The following is a 20959-nucleotide window of genomic DNA, read 5'->3' on the forward strand; positions in this document are numbered from 1 at the left end:
TGGAGGACCAGGGGCCCCTCTGACCTCAGGAAGATGCTGTCAGGGCAGCGCAGTGGCCACAGAAAGTTACAATGCGGATATCACTATTGTCTGCAAAAGGACAAGGGGTGGGGAAGTTCGCCAAGGTGGTCCTTACTTAGTCCAGCTTCCCTTACCCTGAGCTGCTAGCCCGAGGAGGCATGTAGACAGCCCCTGCCTGCAAGCTTTCCCAGGGATTGGCAGAATGGTGCGGTCCACCCCTCATGGGAAGTGCCCTGGCTTCTGTGGAGTTCGTGATAACAGAATGTTGGAATGAACACTGTTCCCCACCCCTCACATTGATTCTTAGGATCGTGTCTTCCAAAATCCTTGCCTGTGCTCAGTCTTTATATGCAAGATGAGCCTATTGTCTACACCTTTGTCTTAGTTGCTGCATATTTCTTGTTTTAAGCCTCAGTTACCTGAATAATGGCTTTAGTTCACCAGTCCACTTTGGCAACTACAGCCTCTCCTGTCTACCTTAGCCACCTTGAGAAGGGAACATGAGAGAAGAGAAAAGAGGCAACTGTCCTGTGCATGTGTGGGTCACATGCAGGAGTGCCAGCAGCAGATGATGGCTTCCAGGACACCACCACAGTGCTTACCCCCTCATAAAATGTTTAATTCTAAGGGTGGGGACCCCCTTCAAGATAAAAAGCCTCTCCTGTACCAGTTGTACAACAGATATTATTTAGTGTATGGGAGAATGTTGGTCCAGTGTTGGCACATGGTATTATAGATGTCTAGAGTTCAACGTTTCCCGTAAAAAAAGTTCAGCAGTGTTAACAGGCCCGTGAGGTCGCACCTGATAACTGCAGGTGGGGTCCTCCCAGGGTGAGACTTTTGCCCGACCTAATTTCCATGCTCCCAAAAAAGTCTAGTTTTTAAAGAACGATTTGAATTTCTAAAATGAACCCAACCTCCTCTAATGGGCAAGTGCATGGATACACCTCAATAGCTATAATAGTTTTTTAACCCAAGGATGTATCTGTACCAGAAAAGCATCCCCACACTCTACGGTAAAAAGTGAATGATGGTAGATCCAGGGAGCTGTGGTGGAAAGGGTGTGAGCATTTGCAATCCTGCTGCTTATTAACTGTGTGATTTGAAACAAGACACTTCAACTTTTACTTGGAGCCTTAGTTTTCTCATCTGTAAAATGGCCATGTCTACCTTGGATGGTGGATACAAGGGTGAGATAAGCCTTGTGGCAATGAAGGTGGGTCTCAGATGTGCTTGACTGGTGGTTATCCCCAGGCCTCTTGCTTTGACGTGCTCAGTTAGTAGTCCAGGGCCCTCATTTTGGCATTGTATTCCAGACACAGCTTTTGGAGAGGAGGGTGAGGGGTGCCAGAGCTGAAAGGAAACCATTTGTTCTCACTCACCCCTACTGATGATTTAGCCTCGTAAAGAATGGAGTGTTTTACAAATAAGCACAGATCAAAGTGCAGTTGGCTGTCTCTGCCTGCCCACTTCAGTGAAGAGGGAGGTTCCCGAGATTTTTCCTGACAAAAGTTGCGGGCAGGTAAAAGCCATTCTTCATCCACTCCTGAGTTTGTGAAGCTCTCAGGAATAATAGGCCAACTAGCAGGCATGGTGACTTGTGCTCTACTGAGACCACCAGGCGTAGGAGTAGTGTATTAAAGGCAAATGCCAAGGAAAAGCTGCTGTTTCTGGTCATGTGGCTCTTTTGTGGGGAGAGTGAGTGCTTCACTGTGAAGCCAAGGTTGCAGAGCAGTCTGTGTTCTAGTCAAAGAGGGTCTGGCGAGATCAACAGTGATATCTCATGCAAGTTTGTAGACATGTAGAAACTTGGGTGCCGTACCAGATCTATGGAACCCAAATGTGCATCTTTAAAAAGCTCTCTAGGTAATTCACCCCACACTGAAGGATAAGCTTTATCAAGCAGCATCTCTTGTTTCCCATAGTATGCCAGCACCTACACAGAGCTCAGAACACAGCAGGTGCTCAGAAAGTATGTGCTATGCACATGCATTGATTGGTTGCCTTTGTTTTAAATTGTGTGACAGCTGCTTTCCAGCATGATCACCTGTTTGGTTTCCTGGATTTCCAAGAAAGGGAAGACACTTCCCTCCCTCAGGCCTCCATCACAAGCCCCTCACTCCATGCTGCGGATGTGTTAAGGCTGTACTTCTACCTCTGGGTTAGGATGGAGGGGTTTCTCTGTTATTTAGCTTGAGAACTGCAGAGGAACCCCTCACCATGTCCTTCCTTTTGTATTACATCTAATATCAACCTGAATGTCTGGTTTTCCAATCTTGTTCGTTAAAAAATTCCTCCCACAATACCTTCAGTACAAAGTCCTCTTGATTAGAATTGGTGATTTCTGGGTAACCATGCTCTGCTCAGACCCCCATCTCTGGCACTTTCCTGGACCAAGTGCCAAAGTCCTTTGCTAGTCTTGGGCTCACCAAGGGGGCTCAGGGCTCATGTAAGCCTGCAGGTGAGAGCCTTGTTTATTTAACCTGGTCCCCAAATTCACGTGCAGCTAAAATGCCAGCACTAACTCTAATTTAAGAGGCATTCCTATGAAACCGTTTGAACAATGGAAAGAAGAGACCCTTCAGTTCTTACATTTGCAGATGTTTCTGGGCTGGAGGAAGAGTGGTATGGGGAAAGATTGCATCTGAGCTGACAGAGTTGGTGAGGCAGCATCCTGGGAAGAGGGTCCTGAGCCAGAAGAGGATGTACAGTCTGTGATGGTGGTGTGGCTGTGGCTGACCGGTATGTCCCACCCTCAAGACTGGACTCCATGAAGAGGAAATGCATATAGTGGTTGAGTGTTTGGATTTTGGGGCTGGCCCCTGGAGAGGGTCTTCTACAGAGTGGGAGGGGGCAGGCCTGCCGTGGGTGCCCTCCTTTCCAGGTGCCAGTGACTATCCTCAAGATACATGAGCAAACCCAGTGAGGCTCACACATGTTGGTGCCACTACTTTGTTTTCATTTTGTATGGAATTTGTAAATATCTTCTATTCCCATCCAAAAACAGTCAAAATGGGAGTTATTGGGTACATTAGTTAATCCCTGATTTTGTGTGTGTGTGTGTGTAGGGGGTGAAAACGGCGTAATTTATGCCTGTGTGTTCTGTCTCTGTGGGTTGGAGAAATAGATGAGGTGACCTGCCACATGCAGATGGAGAAGCAGAGCTCTTTGATTTCCAGATGAGCATCTTAGGGTGGGGGGCTTGGAGTGGAGCGGGGATCATACTGGGGCACAAGCCCAGGAAGCACTCATTCTCCCCACACACCACCCTTCACAGCCACTCACAGAGTATTCTAGCGTTCTGGTTGTGGGGGGAGTGAGGGGGCTAGCTTCAGTGTTCACACCCTCCTAGACCCTCCCCTAGGACCCCAGGTGGGTCCTAACCAGGTGGGATCCCTCAGGCCGATGAGGCAGGGCTGCAGCACCTGCTCAGGGGAGGACAGAGCCATCTGGTTTCTTGCACTGTGGAGGGTATGGGCAGGCGAGCAGACACTGGCCCCACTTGGAGTCTGAGGAAATGGGAAATCATGGCTCCACCTAAGGGGTTTGATGTAAGAGCTGCCATCCCCAGCAGATGCTGGCAGGTGAGGGTGTCCTGTGGTAATGGGCCCATAAGGACTGGCATGGCATTGGTGGCAGCAGCCCTAAGCACCCCATGACACAACTAATTGGAGCTTATTGGGGAGATGATGACAGCTCCCCACAACAGTGAGCTTCACCTCCAGGAACGAGTCACAGAGCTGCAGCAATCAGAATGACCTCTGCCAGCCCACAGTCTGTTTGCCTGCCACCATGATAAGCCTTGTAAGCCAGGCTACCCAGTGGAGGATGGTAAAGGAGTGGTTGATCCCATGTATATATGGATCCAACAAGAAGCCACTTGTCACAGAAAAAGATTCAGTAAAGAAGATAAAACTAAACTGTCTCTTCCTTGGGAGGGTCTTTCATTGGTGGGTCCTTTGCCTACTGCAGAGATGTCAGGGACCCTAAGGCTGCTGGTGACATGTGGAGAACTCACCTCTCAGAAGCAGCCCTCCCCACTCCTGCAGCTTACTCAGAACCCCTATCTTTGATGGACATTTATTGGCCTTCCCTTTCAGTGCCCAGTGTGGGCATGAGTGAGGTAGGCATGCTATCCTCACATCCTAATTTCATCAAGAAGGACGGCAGCATGGTGGGCTATGAGCAGCCTGCTAGGGAAACATCTTGAGGACTGGCCAGTGTTGGGATGAGCTGTGTGGCCGCCAGAGAGCAGGGTACTGCCAGGCCTTGCAGCGCTGCTGGCTGTTGAGACCTCACCTCAGATCACTGCTCTGTGCGTTCTGGACATGCGCCCTCCTGCTCTGTCAGTATTCAGAAATCCTGGAGTTTCTAAAACTCAGCTGAGTCACAGGGCAGCTAAGTGAGACACTCCAGATCAGGTGCTCTGGAGAAGAACAAAGTAATTTTAGCCCAGCCTTGAGCATTATTGGTGCCGTTATGTCTACGTAGTAACGTGCCACATGGAGACACGTGGCAGAAAGGATTGAGACTGTGCTCCAGTGCCAGCAAAAGAAAGTCCTTGTCTCTGGTGCTTCCTGCTTCTCTGTGTTCCTCTTGGCCTTGCAGCAGAGATGCAGAACACCGGGCTCCCGAAGACCAGCTGCTCGGAGGGCCATGGGAGGCAGCAGCCACCAGTTGGTTCTGTGAGCTAGCACTGTTGAGGAAGCAGAATAAAGCCATAAAATAGAGCAAAAACAGCTGAGCCTGGTTGGAAGAAACATTTCAAAGGAAATAATCCTGGATTTAGATCACACATTTTGGGGCCTACAGTGAGTTATTCAAAACCTCCCTCTGAAAGGCAGGTATTTGTAATGGAAATGCTGATGGGCCTGCAGCCCTGCTCCTGGGCTGACTGTAGGCAGCTGGCCATCCACCACTGCTGTGTGTGTGATCTACTCAGCATTATGGACATGAAGCATCCCCTGCTCTCACTGCTTAAATTCAGTGGGGCCTTTTTTTTTTTTTTTTTTTAACTCATCAAAATGCCACCAGCTGCAAACCCTAGTAGTGTGTGCTGAAGGAGAACCTGGTGTTTTCCTCTGCCGTCCCAGGGCTGGGGTTTCCTAACCCAGTCCTGAAGTCAGACTTCACTGAAGGTGGGGCAAGCATGGCCCCTCTTTGTGGCATGGCCCTCCCTCCCCTTGATCGAACCCACATTGCAGGCTCAGCCTGTGACATGCATGTGGCTCCTGCACCGGGGACCTGCAGATCCATAGCTGGTTCCAGTTTGCTGCTCCCTGCCTGCAAGGACCTCCCACCTTTGTGGATTCCATTGCGCTCCTCCTTGCTCCTCCTAGCCCCACCTCCACCCCTGTTCCCATCTGAGCCCTCTGCAGCCACCAAGAGCCTGCTCAGTCCCATTCTTCCCTGAGGGTGTCAGCTGCCCACAGGGCCTCTGCTGATTCACCTCTTCCCTAAACTGGCACCTTGGGATTGTACCTTACCCTCAGCACTGAATGAACTCTGCACACTCCAGGTCCTTTGCTTTGGCTTCCCTTCAAACTTCTCTGTCCCCCACCTGGTTTGCAGCTGTGTTTATGTTCCAGGAGAGCCCTGTGTTCTGCCTCCTCCTCAGACCTCTCAGGCAGGAGACTCTCCCCTCTAAAGTCCATTAAGCCTGGGAAGTGGCCCCAGTGCAAGGGAGGCTGAGCCTGCCAGTGCATGAGGCAGGGGGGAATGTGGGGTGCCATGCACACTCTGGGAGCTCCCTCGGGGCAACAGAGCTGGGCCAAATGTGGAGAAGGGAGATTTGTCTTTGGTGTACCCCTTCCTCTTTCAGTGTCCCTCATCTCTGCCCTTGGTGGCCCCTCATTTAGACACCCTATGTTCCATTGCTGGTGGAAGACTAGGTGGACAGTCCTGACCAAGCCACATCCTGTCCCAGACCCTAAATAGGATATGGCCTGTAGGGCCACATCTGTCCCCATGGCACTCATGTGAGACCTACTGGACCTCGCCTGGGGTGGCTTGCTCTGCCTGGACACCCTGAAACTCTGGGTCTCCAAGACTTGTTGGTCAGCTCAGCCCCACTGACCCCTGACATTCTGCCTGTGGTGGGAATGTTATCTGTACCTCCTGTGTATGGCTGGCACCCGAAGCCCACCCCCACTACATTGTGGCAGAACTGTGGGGACCCTGTTGCCAGCATCTCAAATTCCAGGGGGTGGTGGGGCCCACTCAGCCTTCTGGATGGCCTGACATTGCATATTTCTTTTTCTGATCCTCCTTTCTCCTTTTCTAATTCTCTTTTCTAGTTTTATTGCAGTGGTAAGGGCAAGTGCAGGAGCACATCCAGGGCACTGCACCACCATCAGTGCCAGCCTGCCCAGGGTAGCTTGTCAGGAAAGCACCCTTCCCGCCACCCCTGCCCACTCCTCATGAGCCACTAGAGACCTCTCCTTGCCTGCCTGGCAGGGACAGACATGCCTGTGCTTGCCTCACTGGCCGCACAGAAAAACCCTGGCCGAAGCCCAGATCATGAAGTAAATTTTATGAGGACTGGTGCTTCTTCAGAGTGGTGGGACCTTTTCACCTTTGAGACCATTAAGAAGAAATGGATGGGGGTGCCTGGGTGGCTTAGTCGGTTATGCGTCCGACTTTTGCTTAGGTCATGATCTCGCAGTTCGTGGGTTCGAGCCCCGCGTTGGGCTCTGTGCTGACTGCCAGCTCAGAGCCTGGAGCCTGTTTCGGAGTCTGTGCCTCCCTCTCTCTCTGACCCTCCCCTGCTCATGCTGTCTCTCTCTCTCTCTCCTAGAAATAAATAATAAAAAACATTTTTAAAAAAAAAGAAGAAGAAGAAATGGATGGTTTGGGGACATCCCTGTCCACCTGCAAGAACACAACAGGCTCCTAACAATTTCCATCTGTTTCACGTCAGGCCGGGGAGTTGTGCTTGGGGCACATTCAGAAAGCAGACGAGAGCTGAGCAGTGACCGTCCTCAGGGTCTTTGCCCCTAGGAACTACACAGAGCTAGTGTCTATGGACTAGAAATTTGGGATATGATATGTGGAGAGAAGAAAGGACTGAGCAAGCAGGGATGGAGCCCCAGCTGGCTTTGTAAAGCCAGCCAGTGCTCTGCCCTCCCTGCTCTCAACCACAGCCAGGATCCAGGCACATGCTGCTGCCTCATGGTCAAGAAGTTGTACTAGGGACCCATGCCCACTGGTGCAGGGGTCTCTGTGGCTGCTACCCCTAGCACCAGCAGAGCCATGTCGTGTTGACAGAAGCAATGTGTCAGGCCTGCCTGAGCCTATGACACCTGCAGCTGTTTCTGTTTGCTAAGGAGCAAACAAAAAACAGAGGCTGTGTTCCTTCCTGATTGTAGGTTCCCCAGAGGGCTAGCTAGCATTGGCTCAATTTCTTGTGCCATGTGTGAAAAGATGAGGGAGAAGGAATGGGATTTTGCAGGCATTACCTAGCATAATGATATTTATTTAACCCATCTCATGGAGATGCTCCCAAGCTGATTCTCATGTCAACCTTCTTCCTGGCCACACTGTATACACAGTAGCCAGCTCCCCATCCTTCATTCTTTCCATCAGTCCACACTCCCCCTCTAGTACAAACTTGGTTTGGGCCAAGTGTGGACCAAGAAAGCGCTCCATTGTACACCTGGAATGAAAAACTTGCTCAAAGTGTGGAGTCAGGGGTCAAGTTGGCTCATTAGAGGGTGACTAACCTGAGACTCCCCAGTCCCCCATGAGCACAGGGCCCCTCAAGGCTTGGATGCCACAGCACAGCCCTGTGTCAGCCGGCATGGAGGGCTGCCTCCCAGTTAGCACTGGCTGCTCATGGACTCCAACCCATCCCACCATTCCTGATGACCACCACCCAGGATCCAACTTTTGTCAAAGGCAAACTGTTCCCTGTAAAAGCCCCTTCTACTTTGTGGAACAGGTCAGGAGAAAAGGGAAGGAGCAGTGCCTTAAAGAATTGCTGGAAACAGTACAGTATTACCTCCTCATGCACTGGGAGTCATGTCAGCTCTGAGTCTTGACAGCCTGAGTGGAGGCTGGTACTGCAAAGAGCATCCGTGATTCCTGCTCAGCAGGTCACACATTCCCACCACCCACAGTCACCAGTGGTTAGGGAATGCATTCTGGTCACATACTTGCATTTTTCTGCCAGCCTGGCCAGAACTGTGCAAGTCAGGCTGAAGCCTGTCTCCATAATGAGTGTGGGGTGCATGGCTGAGTGTTCTTTCTTCCTCTCCCTCTGTCCTATGCCCTCTGCAAGTCTGCATCTCACACCCAGAAATGGGCAGCCTGGGAGAGGGTTGAGTCTACATGGGGGCAGACAAAAACATCTCCTCCAGAAACCTTCTCAATAAAATCTACACATGTCACCTGCAGCCTCTGTTGTGTTTATTCCTGGCACCATTCACAGGAATGCCCTATTGGAAAGATCTGTGTGATTGTGAACATGTTGTCGGGTTGAACTGGGGACACAGGCTGTGAGCATGGAGGGCAGGACCGAGCGTGTGACCTCTGTTTAACGAAGCCTTCCTCTCGCTTTCTCACATAGCTCAATGACTCAGCCAAGCAGCTCATTGAGATGGACAAGCCATGCCCACCTGCCGCGTCTGGCTGCCATGCCTCCTTGCCCTCCGACCCTGGCGGAGCAGCCAGTGTGGCCCCAGGACCCACATTAAGCAGCACAGGGGCAGTCAGTGCCTTTCAGCGGCGTGTGGACAGCAAGAAGAATGCCAAGAAGCGCCACTCCTTCACCGCGCTCAGCGTGACACACAAGTCCTCCCAGGCTACCAGTCACAGGCACTCCATGGAAATTAGCGCTCCAGTCTTGATCAGCTCCAGTGATCCCCGGGCTGCGGCCAGAATTGGGGACCTGGCTCATCTGTCCTGCAGTGCTCCTGCCCAGGTAACATCCTCAGGGTGTGGGCAGGGAGGTGCCAGGCGTCCAGCCCTAGGGTCTGGTGACTTTAATCCTCAGCTGCATGCTCAGCATTCCAGCCTCAGGAAGCCAGTGGCAGCAGTGCCCTTGGGGTCACCATGGCTTCCTTCTACCTGCCTGGCCTCAGGGACCTCCTAAGCCTTGATAAACACATGAGTGGTACTCAGTGTTCAGAAGATGATCTAGAAGGTGTGTAAGGTGCTTCTCAATGGCCCGTGGCATAGCTTTTGATTAACATTGGCCCATCACTCAAAGTTGTCCTTTGTCAGTGCACATTCAGTGCCATATGATTGTGTCTTGCAGAAAGTCTGGGTTCCATTTGTTTTCAGTGCTAGTGTCTTTTGGCATTTTTGTAAGACTTGCTAACCTCGTTTTCTTTCAATGGAGCTCAGAATCAGAATTAACCATATTGTTTGGTTACATTCTTCTTCTTACTTTCACAGATACCTTCTGTTTCTAGATTTGGCCCTGGTCCCATTCCACTAGTAGGATGAAGGCAAGGGGAGGGACTTATTCTCAGTCCGTCAGGCCAGTGCTTGTCTCAGACCCTATGTACTAGTCCCTACATCCTGGTTGCTACATCCTGTAATTCGTGGGCAAGAAGTCCAAGGCCCAGGCTTCTCCAGTATTCCCTGGAGGTTCTGAATGGACGTTAGCAGAGCTCTCTGGCACCTTCCTCCTGCCCCACAACATGGGCTCTGCATGCCTGGGTGCAGGGTCTGGTGTTCTCTCTGCCTCTCCCTCATCCTCACCCACTCTCAGCCTTCCTGTCCACAGCTTGTGAGTTAACAAGAACAGAGGGAAAGTTTCTGGACTCTGCAGTCTGGGTCTACTATAGACAGGCCTGGGGCAAGAAGGGAACAGATCTTTTTTAAACTTGTGCTTTACATTGTTACACAAGGAATTATGTATCAAATTTGCTTATTGCTAGACGGGACTGGGACCCTGGGTCTCATTTTTCCAACAGTTACACTTGAAGGGAAAGTCATGGCCAGGCTTTAGACTTTCATGAGAATTACTGGAAAGGGTAAGAGGTCAAGCAAAGCAGTTTCCACCTATCTCCCATCCCAAATTAACTTAACTATTGGGGCACGTAAGGGGTGGCACTAGAGCAGCTATGGGTTAAGGGTGAGCTACCACATACTGTGACTTGCAGGCACCAGCATGCTGTCCTGGGTCAGCTGCACCCAGAGACCCACCCCCCACTTTGCCACTGGCCCCAGTGCCTTCCTGGTTCGGTATGGCGTTGCTGGCCTGTGTGTCACACCAGGACGTCCATCCCTGGCCCACCTGAGGGCCACCTGGGCTGCTGTGGTGTGTCAGGCACAGATCCTGCAGGTGGCCACAGTGCCACATGGCACCTCTCCCCCACCATGCCAGGCACACTCTGGGAGGGGGACCCAGTCCCAGAGTTTTGTGCTTGGGGAGCAGACCTGGGCTTTGTGATCATGCATCTAGAGTAATCCAGCATTGTTGCGGGTATGCCTCCATCCACAGAGGCCTCCATGTGCCAGGCTGGCATGAGGGGACGGACTCCAGGCTGGCAGAGCAGGAGCACCTGGACTCCTTGGTGCCCAGGGGCCTGGAGCAGTGCTGGCCCCAGCAGGTGTTCCGTTGGCCCCCAGCCCCCTCAGGCCCCTCAGACTCAGTATGCCATCCAGGTTATGGCACAGACTGTCTTCACTGACAAGATGAACTCTAGCCCCTGTGAGAGGAACAAAGGCTGGTCATCAAGAACCCTGGCCAGTTCTGCCCATGTGTTTGCACCCCTCACCTGCACACCCAGGGCTTCTTGGGCTGCAAGAGCAGAGGTTTTATGACTTTAGGTCATGGGTTCCACAGAATTTTCTTCTGGAGAACAAGAGCAGCTGTTGTCACTGGCAGTTATTAAACCCTGGTCGAACATTGCACAGTGTTGTGTAGAAAGTTTGTAGCATCAGGCCTGTGTGCCCTGGAAGAGCAGCCAGCTGGATGGACAAGGGGAGGCTGGGCCTGTGTCCCTGCTTCCAGCCAGGCTGGTGTGTGTGGCCTTGAGTCAGCAGCTCCAGCTGAGTGCATCTGCAAGACAGGCTCCGATGCTGACACACACCTTGTGTGGAAGTAACTCAAAAGGGGCCACGCAATGTGAGATGACTGTGCTGCTCTTTGTTTAATTGACTTGATTCTAAACCTGTGGAAAAAGATGAACCGAATGCAAACACACACAGACACACATACACACACACACACACACACACACACACACACACCCCAGTATGAGTGATATGCTCTGAGGAGGTGAGATGCATGGACAAGAGAGCCCCTCAGTAGCTGAGTTGGGGCTTGCCAACATGACTGAATCTTCTCTTTCCTTTTTGTGTTCCTTTTTAAAGTGGAAATGGAAGTGTGGAGGCTGTGGTTTCTATAGAAATGGCTCTAAAATACAGTAGCTGTTTCCCTGCTTCTGAGACCAAATGCAGTGAGCACCGTTAAGCCTGAAGCCACAGAGTCCCAGCAGAGTGCAGGCTGCACAGCTGTCCGTGGAGTGGTGTCCAGGGAATGTGTGGTCTGTGGCTCACTCCCACGGGCCCTGGCAGCACTGATCCATCCTCACCTCCTCCCCTGCACTGACCTCACCTCCCTTGTATACCCTTCGTGGTACATCCCACCATCAGGAGAGCCAGTAAGGCTGAATTATTTTCTCTAAAGCCTGCCCACTTCTCTCCTCCCCTTTCTCCTTCAACCTGGGACCTGGCGTCATGCAATCTGGGGCAGCATCTCCGGGGGAGGGGCAGGCTCCCCTGCTCACTATCTGTGCACCTAGGAGAGTTGCTGAACCTCTCTGAGCCTAGAGAGCTGCCATTAAGAGCCGGGTTCAACACTGTCTTGGTACCTGTAGACCCTAGAAAAACTGTCCCGTCTCTTCTCCCAGAGCCTCAGTTTTCTTATCTATTAAATGAAGCAACTGTGCAGGTGCTGAGAGGGTGAAATGAGGGCACCGGCTCACCTCTTCTCAGTGGGCATGTTGTTGGCTCTGGTGGTTCTCCCTGCTGCTCAGGGAATCGGGAAACGAATCACCAGCCCCAAGACATCAGATAGGGCCCCCAGGTCTCCCAGCCGCATGTATTTTGGCCAATTGCTCTGCTCTGAAATTCTTCCTGTGCTGTGCACTGTGCTGTACCCCAGAGGTGCCCAGAGGCCACAGGTAGATGAAGGGGTGGATAGTGCCGAGACTGCCTACAGCCACACCTCCTGTCAAGGAAGCCTGGGCTCAATTAGCATCCCCATGAGCCTGTGTCCCCTCTGACTGTCAGCCTCTCAGGGGTCTGTCCCCAGTGACAACCAGGCCAGGCGGGGTCTGGTCCCTTGTGTCATGCACCCACCAGGGAAACCCAAGCATCCCTCCTAGAATCTGGTGCAGGAAGTTTCAGTCACTGTCACCTGGAGGTCTGAACATGTCCCCAGCACAGCCCTGACCCTCAGCATTGAGGTGGCTGGTCTGGGGTGCAGCCTGGGTCTGGGAACTGAGAGCTTCCTAGCCCACTGTGTGCAGTGAGAAGAACCAACACCTCAGACACCAGCAACCGCTGGAGTGTGATTCTCTCACACTCCAGGCTGTGTCACAGGCCATGCCTAGACCTGGGCCCTGAGTCCCATTGCACCTGGTGCTGCAGGGTTCCTGGGACATAGGACTTAAGTGCTAAAACCAGGACCGTCTGGGCACAGCAGGACAGTGGTCACCCCACAACAGTTCCCTTCACTGGGCTGCAGATGGTGGTGTCTGGAGGCTTTCTATAGAAATGTAGTGTGATCCTGTCTGTACAGGATCTGTGTGCAGTACCAAAGGCTCATCAGTAGGGAAGGCCGGAGCCATGCTCCTGAGGGGGACAGCGGGAGACGTAAAGGAGGCCGCCATGGGGCATTGCTGCAGGACAGAGCTATGGATCCTGGCTGCCTGGATTCCTATCTGGTGTGTGCAGTACCACCAGAAGAGGTTTTTAAAACCTTCCAATCCTAGGGGCCACCCCTGAGTCAGAGAGGAAAGAGGGGCACATTGTATCAGCCAGGCCTGTGCAGGGATGGTGTGTAATAGTCACTGGGGCCTGGGAGCTGCACTGGGCCCCCAGACCAGGCAGACTCAGGTCTGCTCAGGGCCTCGTTCTGATGCCCCAGCCAGAGAGGCAGTGTTTTCCTGAAGCTTGAGGAGCTTGCTTCCTCTTCAAAGCCAAGACGTGGGCCCAGACTGCTGTCACAGCAACAGGCAGGGGATGCATACTCCTGTGCTGGTGGAGGGAAGGCCAAAAAAGATGCCATGTCACCACTAGAGCCCTTTAAAGCTCCACAGGTGAGTCAGCTGTGCAGCCAGGACGCTGCGCTGGGCCTGAAGCTGGCAAACTGCGCCTGGTGGGGCTGCTTCTGTATGGCTCTGGCACTAAGAATAATCTGCATGTTTTTAAGGGTTGTTCTCTTCAAAAGGAAAAAAAAAAAGAGGATAGACAGGAAAAGGAGAGGAAGAAATAGCCCAGAGCCTACAGTGTGGACTCTCTGGCCTTTTACAAAAAGAGGCTTGTGGCTGAGGCTGTTTTGATGCTGACCCTGAAATGGCAGAAAAGGCCATGATGAAAAGAAAAGGAGAAACCTGGCAGTTATGTAAGGTCAGGCCAGGTCAGAGGAGGGAGTCCTCAAGCAGAACAGGAGGAATTTTTTGACTCTGGCCCAAGTTGAAAGGCACCAGTTCCATGTCCTCCCCCAGTCTGGAGCTTGACAGGAGGGTGGAAACATGGGAGGTTCTGGAATTTGTGCGCCCTTCTCACCGCGAAGTATGCTGTCGGGCAGCAGCCTTCTCGTGAGGTTTCTGTTCACCATGTGGGAGTCCAGAGGGTCTCGACTTGGCCCCGGGGTTAGTTCTGGAGAGCTGGGGGCACAGGGACTGGAAGGACGGTGGCCAGGTGGCTGCCTGTGCCCTGCCCTGCTGCCCTTCCCGGAGGTGCAGAGCCAGGCTGTGGCCACGGCGGGGAAGGCTGCTCCCTCCTGCTTGTCTTCTCTCACGGACTGTCAGAGGCCTTGCTTTCTCTTATTTGTTGTTATTATTATTACCAATAATGCATTTATTCCTTCCTGCCTTCCATTGTCCAAGACCACTGTGGTTGGCTCCAGTTCAGGAAATGCAGGCTTATGTCCCACCAAAAATTATCATGGGACCTTGCATCGGACGAATGGCCACCTGATATAAATGCTTCCCCCAGACCCAAAACAAGAGAATGGCCTAAAAAACAAGGCTGCTAGGCTTCAGATTCATGGACTGACCTGTAGAATAAGTATGGTGAAACCATCCAGGGAAGAAGCATGGCTGTCTCCTCCAAATGCCACTCATTCTTCCTGCCCCTGGGAACACACTTCTTCCATCTCACAGTGGATGCACGGGACTCTGTAGTCTGACCTCTACCTCTACCCCTGCTGCCCACATCCATCCAGCCAAGGCCACCAGCAGCTCTGTGTCTCTGCTTCACATCCCCAGCTGGCATCCAGCAGCTCTGGATGCTGTGAGCAAGATTCCCTTCCTGAGCTTCTCTTCCCTTTACTTCTGGGACCCTACTCGAAATTCTGAGCACTTTTCTTGCCCTTGGACCCTCTTCCTCCAACTCCCACATGAACATCAGTGCTCTTCTGGTCTTTCCTTTGTGTCCCACATACATACCCAGGGGCTCTCATCCAGCCAACAGCTAACCCCCAAACTCTCTAAACTCTGCTTCCCCAGACCTTACTTGACTCTAGAGTCTTTCCTTCTGCTGCCTGACAGCTTCCCCTGGAGAGGTACTCCATATCAATCCATGTCAGGAGAGAATAACTATTCTCCTTTGTCCTCACACCTACTTCCTCCTCTTTATTCCATCTTCTCCAAATTCCCAAAGCTAAGACGCTCTGTCCTCCAAACTCTGCTCTCCCTGTCACCTCTGCCATCCAAGGAAGTGTCAGCTCTAGTTCTGAAGCATTTCTCTCATGCCATTAGTCAGGATGAAGTAGCTCATCCACTGTTACAAATAGTTCCTGATGCTGGTGTGGTTTAACCCAGGTAGCATTTATCATGCATTTGTGCAGTGGGTCAGGCGGCCCTCCTGAATGGCATGCCCGTGGTGTCCAGCCCTGCTTCCTCATGTAGCTGTGTCGTCTACAGCACATGGCCTCCAGCAGGAAGAGGGGTCTAGAGAGGAAGCCCCTGTGTACTTAACTGCCTCAGCCTAGAGACAGTACTCATCACCTACCCTCTTGGTTCACTCACTAGAACTGGACACTCAGCCCTGAATTAACTGGAAGGGGCTGGGACATGTGAAGAAGCACGTGGATGGATGTTGGGCAAGCCCAGCAGTCCCAGCCCCACCCATGGGGTCCCTCTTTCCATGGCATGTCCCCTGCCTTGGTTCAGGCTTCTCTGAGCCCTTATCAGCTCACCATCAACTGATTCCTAACTCCCTGCTTCTGGGATTTCCTCTGGAATCCATATGTAATCGGGCTGGTCTTTCCACAAATGCTTCTGGAGACTCTGCATTGCCTTGGGATAAAATTCAAGTTCCTTAGCTTAGCCTGCAGAGTCATTCAGAGTTTGCCACAGACTGACTTTCCAGTTATTGTCCAGGCTGCCCAGACTGTGCACCCCACACTGGCAGGCTCAGGCTCACCCCTCACCCAGACTGATACCTGTGCCTGGCCTGTCTCCTTCCTGCTCACCATCTTCCCCTCTCGTCCTGCCCACAGCACAACACCCAGACACGACCCTGGATAGGAAATTCCTGCTGACCCTTTGCAGCCATCTGAAGCAGTCACTTCCCCTCTGTAGCTTTCCATGGCTCCAGGACACCTTCCCTCAACCAAATTCATTCCCTCTTTTCCTCTGTACCTACAGGACTCTTCCATACATTTATCATGGAAGGTGTGGCCTTTGTCGTTTGTGTGTATGGCTACTCCCCTGAGCTTCAAGTCTTTTAGGGTGGAGATTGGGTGTCATTCACTTCTGTATCATGGCACCTGGCCTGTAGTAGAGTTCATACCCATTCGGTTTATCCTTGGGTGGGCAAGGGGCCTGTGTCAGCCACACTGTATACTGAGTGGTCTTTCACACTTAACGTGATGCCAGAAATTCCACATGGCTTTCCCACTGCTGCCAGTTCCCTGAGGGCTCACGATCTATGTGGGTTGCAGAGGGGATACAGCTGCAGGGTGACAAGCTGAGGGGCTCCCAAGGGTACATGGTCAGCTGAGCCTCAGATGGCCTGCCCTGCTCACATTTGCACCCTTTATGAATTATTTCTCCCTGCCATTAGGAGAGGTCAGAGGGTCAGCTCAACTCCTCATGAATAATGAAGCAGCACTCATGCATCTCCTTTCTGCAGGGGGAGGGAGGGTTATCAGAGGAGAAGACAGAGAGGAGCCTATTCAGGCACACTTCAATTTTAAAAATCAAATTATTTGTTTATAGAGATCATTGGATCACGTTAGGAGGTGATTAGTCACAGTTTAGAACCATTCCCTCATAAACCAAACAGGAAACCAAGTGAGTGAGAGAAGTCACCACCAGGCTACCTGAGGGAACTCCATGGGCTCACATAGCTCTGGAGTGCCCTGTATCAACCAGTATGAGCCAGATCATGCTACAGTAACAAGCAGCCCCAAACCCTTGGAGGCTTACTTCCTACCCACTCTGTGTGTCTATCTGACCCACAGCGCTGTCTTCCCAGGACGTCAGCAGACACCCACAGGCCAAGTCTGGTAAATAAAGGTTTCGGTAGAACACGGTGCCCCTTGCTTATTCACACATCACCTGTAGAGGGTTTCAGTCCACACAGAGGAGCTGTATTGCTGTGACAAAGATTATATGACTTTTTCTGGCCCTGTACAGAACACGCTTGCTGACCTCTGGTCTAGAATGTTTCGTCATGGTGGCAGGGGAGGGAAATGCGCAGTGGCCCCACTCTACTTGCAGGGGTGGAGAGGCGTAGTCCATAGGTTGCCTATAGGGAGGAGCAGTGAACAGGCCCATGACACCTCTGTGCCCAGCATGTCTGCATCTAACAGGGGCTGGGAGGCTTGAAGAGGCAGAACGTCCATCTGCAGACAGGAAGAGCTGACACTTACAAAACCCACAGGCAGCATTTCGATGCTAGTTGTTGGACTATCTGTGTGGTGCATGCTATTCTGTGGGACGGACCACTCCACATTTGGGAAGGGCTACCCAGCTCTGGGCTCTGTCTGTGAAGGGGCCAGGGTCATACTCAGGCTGACCCCATTGAGCCACGAACAGATTCCTTCATCAGATCCCGTGTGTGGTGTCAGAGCCAGATGGCTCACAAATCAACTTCTCATAAGCAAATAGAAACCCTTGAGATTAGGAAAATGCCCTTTGAAATCAATGGAAGGGGAAGTGTTTGAAATTCAGCAGGAAAAACATCAAAAGGGAACACTCCTCGAGTGTCTTCCAGCATCTAAGAAGTAATTAGGAGAACTGCACTTGGAAGCTTCTAGGGCATCTCTAAATGCCCCCCTCCCACCTGCCATAAGAGGGGCATGCACCAGGCACTCACTTTCCATGCAGCTGTTCTTACTGGCTGGGTCTTATCTTTGCCATGGGCCGCCCCCCCAGACCCCCTCTCGGCATCCTCCATCACTCACCCACAGGGCAGAGTGCTGGTGCTTATTAGCATTTTCAGAAAGTTATAGTTTTAACTCCATGTTTTTAGAAGGAGCCCCCCCAAAAAACAGTACCAAGTGAACATGGGATGAAATAAAAAAAATCCTATCCTGAGGACTTTGTGCAAGGAGAGCTTTCTTTTGCAGATCTGAGGGTTTCTGTGTATCCCTGACTTACCAGCTGTGCCCTTCAAGGTAGGGACAGAGAACCGTGGCCTGGCTGTTTTCATTAGCTGCCAGGCTCTTCATCTATGGTATCAAGTACCAAACACATTTCTTTTGCTACTATGACAAGACAGGAGCTGCCATATCCGCAGTTTCTTTCTGTGCCTCAGGCCATCTGCTGGTGGATGAGGGAGGGACACATCAGGGAAGGTCCCTGCTGTCACCTTGGCACCTGGTGAGCACCCAGGGGCTCTGGATGGGCACGTACTGTCCCAGAAATGCAGGTGAGCTACTGCTTCTCTCAGTCCAGCCTCTTAAGTTTGGTGAGCTTTTATTAAAGCAGCGGCCTATGGGGGCACCTGGGAGGCTCAACTGGTTGAGTGTCCACTTGATTTTGGCTCAGGTCACGATCCCAGCCAGGGCTGTGGGATAGAGCCCCATGTTGGGCTCTACACTGAGCATGTAGCCTGCTTAAGTCTCTCTCTCTCTCCCTCTCTCTCCCTCTCCCTCCCTCTCCCTCCCCCTCTTCCTCTCTCTCCCTCTCTCTCTCTCCCTCTCTCTCCCTCCCTCTACCCCTCTCACCCAGTCTCCTCTCCCTCACTCACTCTGTCTCAAAAATATGCAAGTAAACAAACAACCACAAAAACAGTAGCCTGTGGCAGATACAAAGAGGGGTTCCTCATAGACCCCAGCCTCTAGGACCCACTCAGCCACCAGGAGACAAGAACACAGATCCATGCCATGGAGGGTGGAAAAGAGGAAGCTCCATAGATGAGCACAAAGGAAGGGCCATGGCAGATCAGAAAAGGGAGGGTGGCTTTGCTTCCTGAAGGAAACGATGAAAGGAGGCAAGAATGGGCACCAAGAATCACTGAGGTCGACATCCTCTGGGGTCTTCCACCTCCCTTCAAGGCTCTGGCACAAAGGCATGTTGTTTCTTGGTAGGAGGGCCATGAGGAGGTTTAGAACTTTGCCGCCTGCCCCTGATCTAGCTACCTACCCCTGCCCCCACCAGCCCTAGCCACTTGCCAAAGCACACCCTCCTGCCCCTTCCCTGCCCCCACCCCCAGGCCTTGTCTGGATGCAGTAAGGGGTGGGAGACTCTTGCAGCCATCCCTGACCAGCCCTCCCGCCTGTCCCCTAAGCTAACACAGCTGGGCCAGGATAGCTACCAGCTCTCAAAATGTCACTACAGCCTGTGAGTTTCACTAAGACAGTTCTGTTTGCCCCTTTTGCCTTGTGTGGAGCTTCTGTGAAGGGGCTTTCAGAAGCATGGGTGGATGGACAGACACACAGAATTAGAGTTGAAGAGAAGAGTTTCTCTAAGCCCGTCCCACTTGCAGCCTCTCACTATGTAGGAGGCACCTTCTGTTTGAAGGCAGAACAGATAGGTCATTGGGATATGACTAATACACATTTTGCGCAAAGCCAAATGAAGATGCCTTAGGTCCCACAGCCTCACACAAAGAAGGTGGGGGAGTCCACAGGAGCTGCTGGCACCTTCCTGTAGTTAAGACCATCAGACAAGCTGATTTTTATCCCCTAACCTGGAGCCATTTTGTGGATACTGTTCTCCAATATCCTACCCTTCTTTTTTGGCCATTCCCCTTAAGAATGTTCTGGGGACACCTTGTTAAGAGATTTTGGCACAGCTGTGGCTTTTTGATCCAGGAAGATGAGAGCAGAAGCTAGAAGTTCATCCTTTCAGTATTGACACCTACAGCAGGGGTCGGCAAACTCTTTTCAGTAAAGGGCCAGATAGATAACAAATATTTTAGAGCAATGTGATCTCTGTCACAGCTACTCACTCCTGTCCTTGTGGGTAAAAGTAGCAAATGGGTGTGTGTGGTTGGATGCCATTAAAACTTTATTTACAAAAGCAGGGGCTAGCCAGATTTGAGCTGCAGGTAAGTCTGTCAACCCCTGAGCAGACCACGGAGACTAAGGGAGGGGTCTGTTCGTGAAAACCTGGAGTCAGTAGCTCAGATGCTGGGGTCAGATGCTGGTGAGCAAGCTCCTGCGGGGAGGAGAATGGGCAAGGGGCAGTATTCGAGTTGGACTCCATTCTAGGCAGCCAGCCAGCTTTCCTGAGTGCTGACAAGAGAGCAGTGAAGGTTATGTGAGCACAAAGCATGGACCCTTTCCTCTCCTGGGACAGACCATCTTGTTCAAGCTCCTTGGCCCCTTGACCTCGAGCTGCCAGCATGAGCGCATCCGGCCCAGGCCCCTGCCCTTCCCAGCCCTGCTGGCCCTCCCACCCCACCCTCCCCGAACCCCCTGGGCTAGGGTGTGGGGAGGCATCCGTCGACCCTGTGGCCCTGCAAGCTGTTTATAGCACTTTTTGGAGGCAAGCAAAAGAATCAGGCCAAAATGTTTCATTCTAAAGTTTTCTTTAGAAAGCACGTACCTAAGAGTCTGATTTACACTCTGTTACAGAGTGGTAGTGTGTGATGAATAAAACATGCTCATTTCACTGCTCCTTGGGGTGATGACAGTGTTTTCTGGACTCATATTAAAAATAAAACAAGGAGATGTTTTTCTTAGGGTATTAGTCTGTGCCAGTGTATCCAGGAAAGTGCCTTGGAGCCCCCATATAGCCTGCGCCCCCTTTTTCCTTCTTATTAATCCCAGCAGGAAAATAAAATAGCCTGTTTTCCAGTACCACTCAAGGACCCCATTAAAATGCACATCTGGGCCTCTGGTGTCTGGTAACAACCTGACAATTTAGAATCTGGGGTCCATGGCCTCAGCTTGCAGCCAGAAACTGACGCTGGCTTTCCACCAGCAGAGGCCACTATGAAGAGTTGTACAGGGCACCATAAGAAGTGACAGCCCACTCCAGGAGTGTGCAAGCCACTCACCCATGCTGTCTTGGTGGATCTGTCTTTTATAGGTGGGAAAAGGAGGCCTGGAAGATCAAGGGCAGTTTGCCTTGATCACAGAATTACATAGCCTGCCTGTGCTCCAGCCTCCTGACCCATGCATGTCCTTGGAGGGCGGTGGGTATGAGTGGCACCAGGGAGCAGCATTACTAGGCTCTGTGACATGTGTCCCCCTGTTGGCTCACACTATGGTCAGTTTTATTTGATGGGGGCATCATCTCTGACCTCTGAACCAGCCAGCTGACTTCACATACACTTGCCTCCTGTTCAAAGCTTG

The 20959-nt window shown here is 51.9% G+C and overlaps 1 protein-coding gene across 1 annotated transcript in view; it reads left to right on the forward strand.

Annotated features, from left to right (window-relative positions):
• SH3RF3 (SH3 domain containing ring finger 3) overlaps nt 1–20959 on the forward strand; it is a gene marked incomplete at its 3' end in the record, with an annotated part of 106240 nt that overhangs the window by 52389 nt on the left and 32892 nt on the right. Inside the window, exon 4 of the mRNA XM_077768545.1 lies at nt 8588–8941. Coding sequence (XP_077624671.1) covers nt 8588–8941 — 354 coding nt within the window. The remainder of the gene's footprint in view (nt 1–8587; nt 8942–20959) is intronic.

Source organism: Crocuta crocuta, unplaced genomic scaffold (genome assembly GCF_008692635.1).
Source record: "Crocuta crocuta isolate KB4526 unplaced genomic scaffold, BGI_CrCroc_1.0 scaffold788, whole genome shotgun sequence".
Lineage (NCBI taxonomy): Eukaryota > Metazoa > Chordata > Mammalia > Carnivora > Hyaenidae > Crocuta > Crocuta crocuta.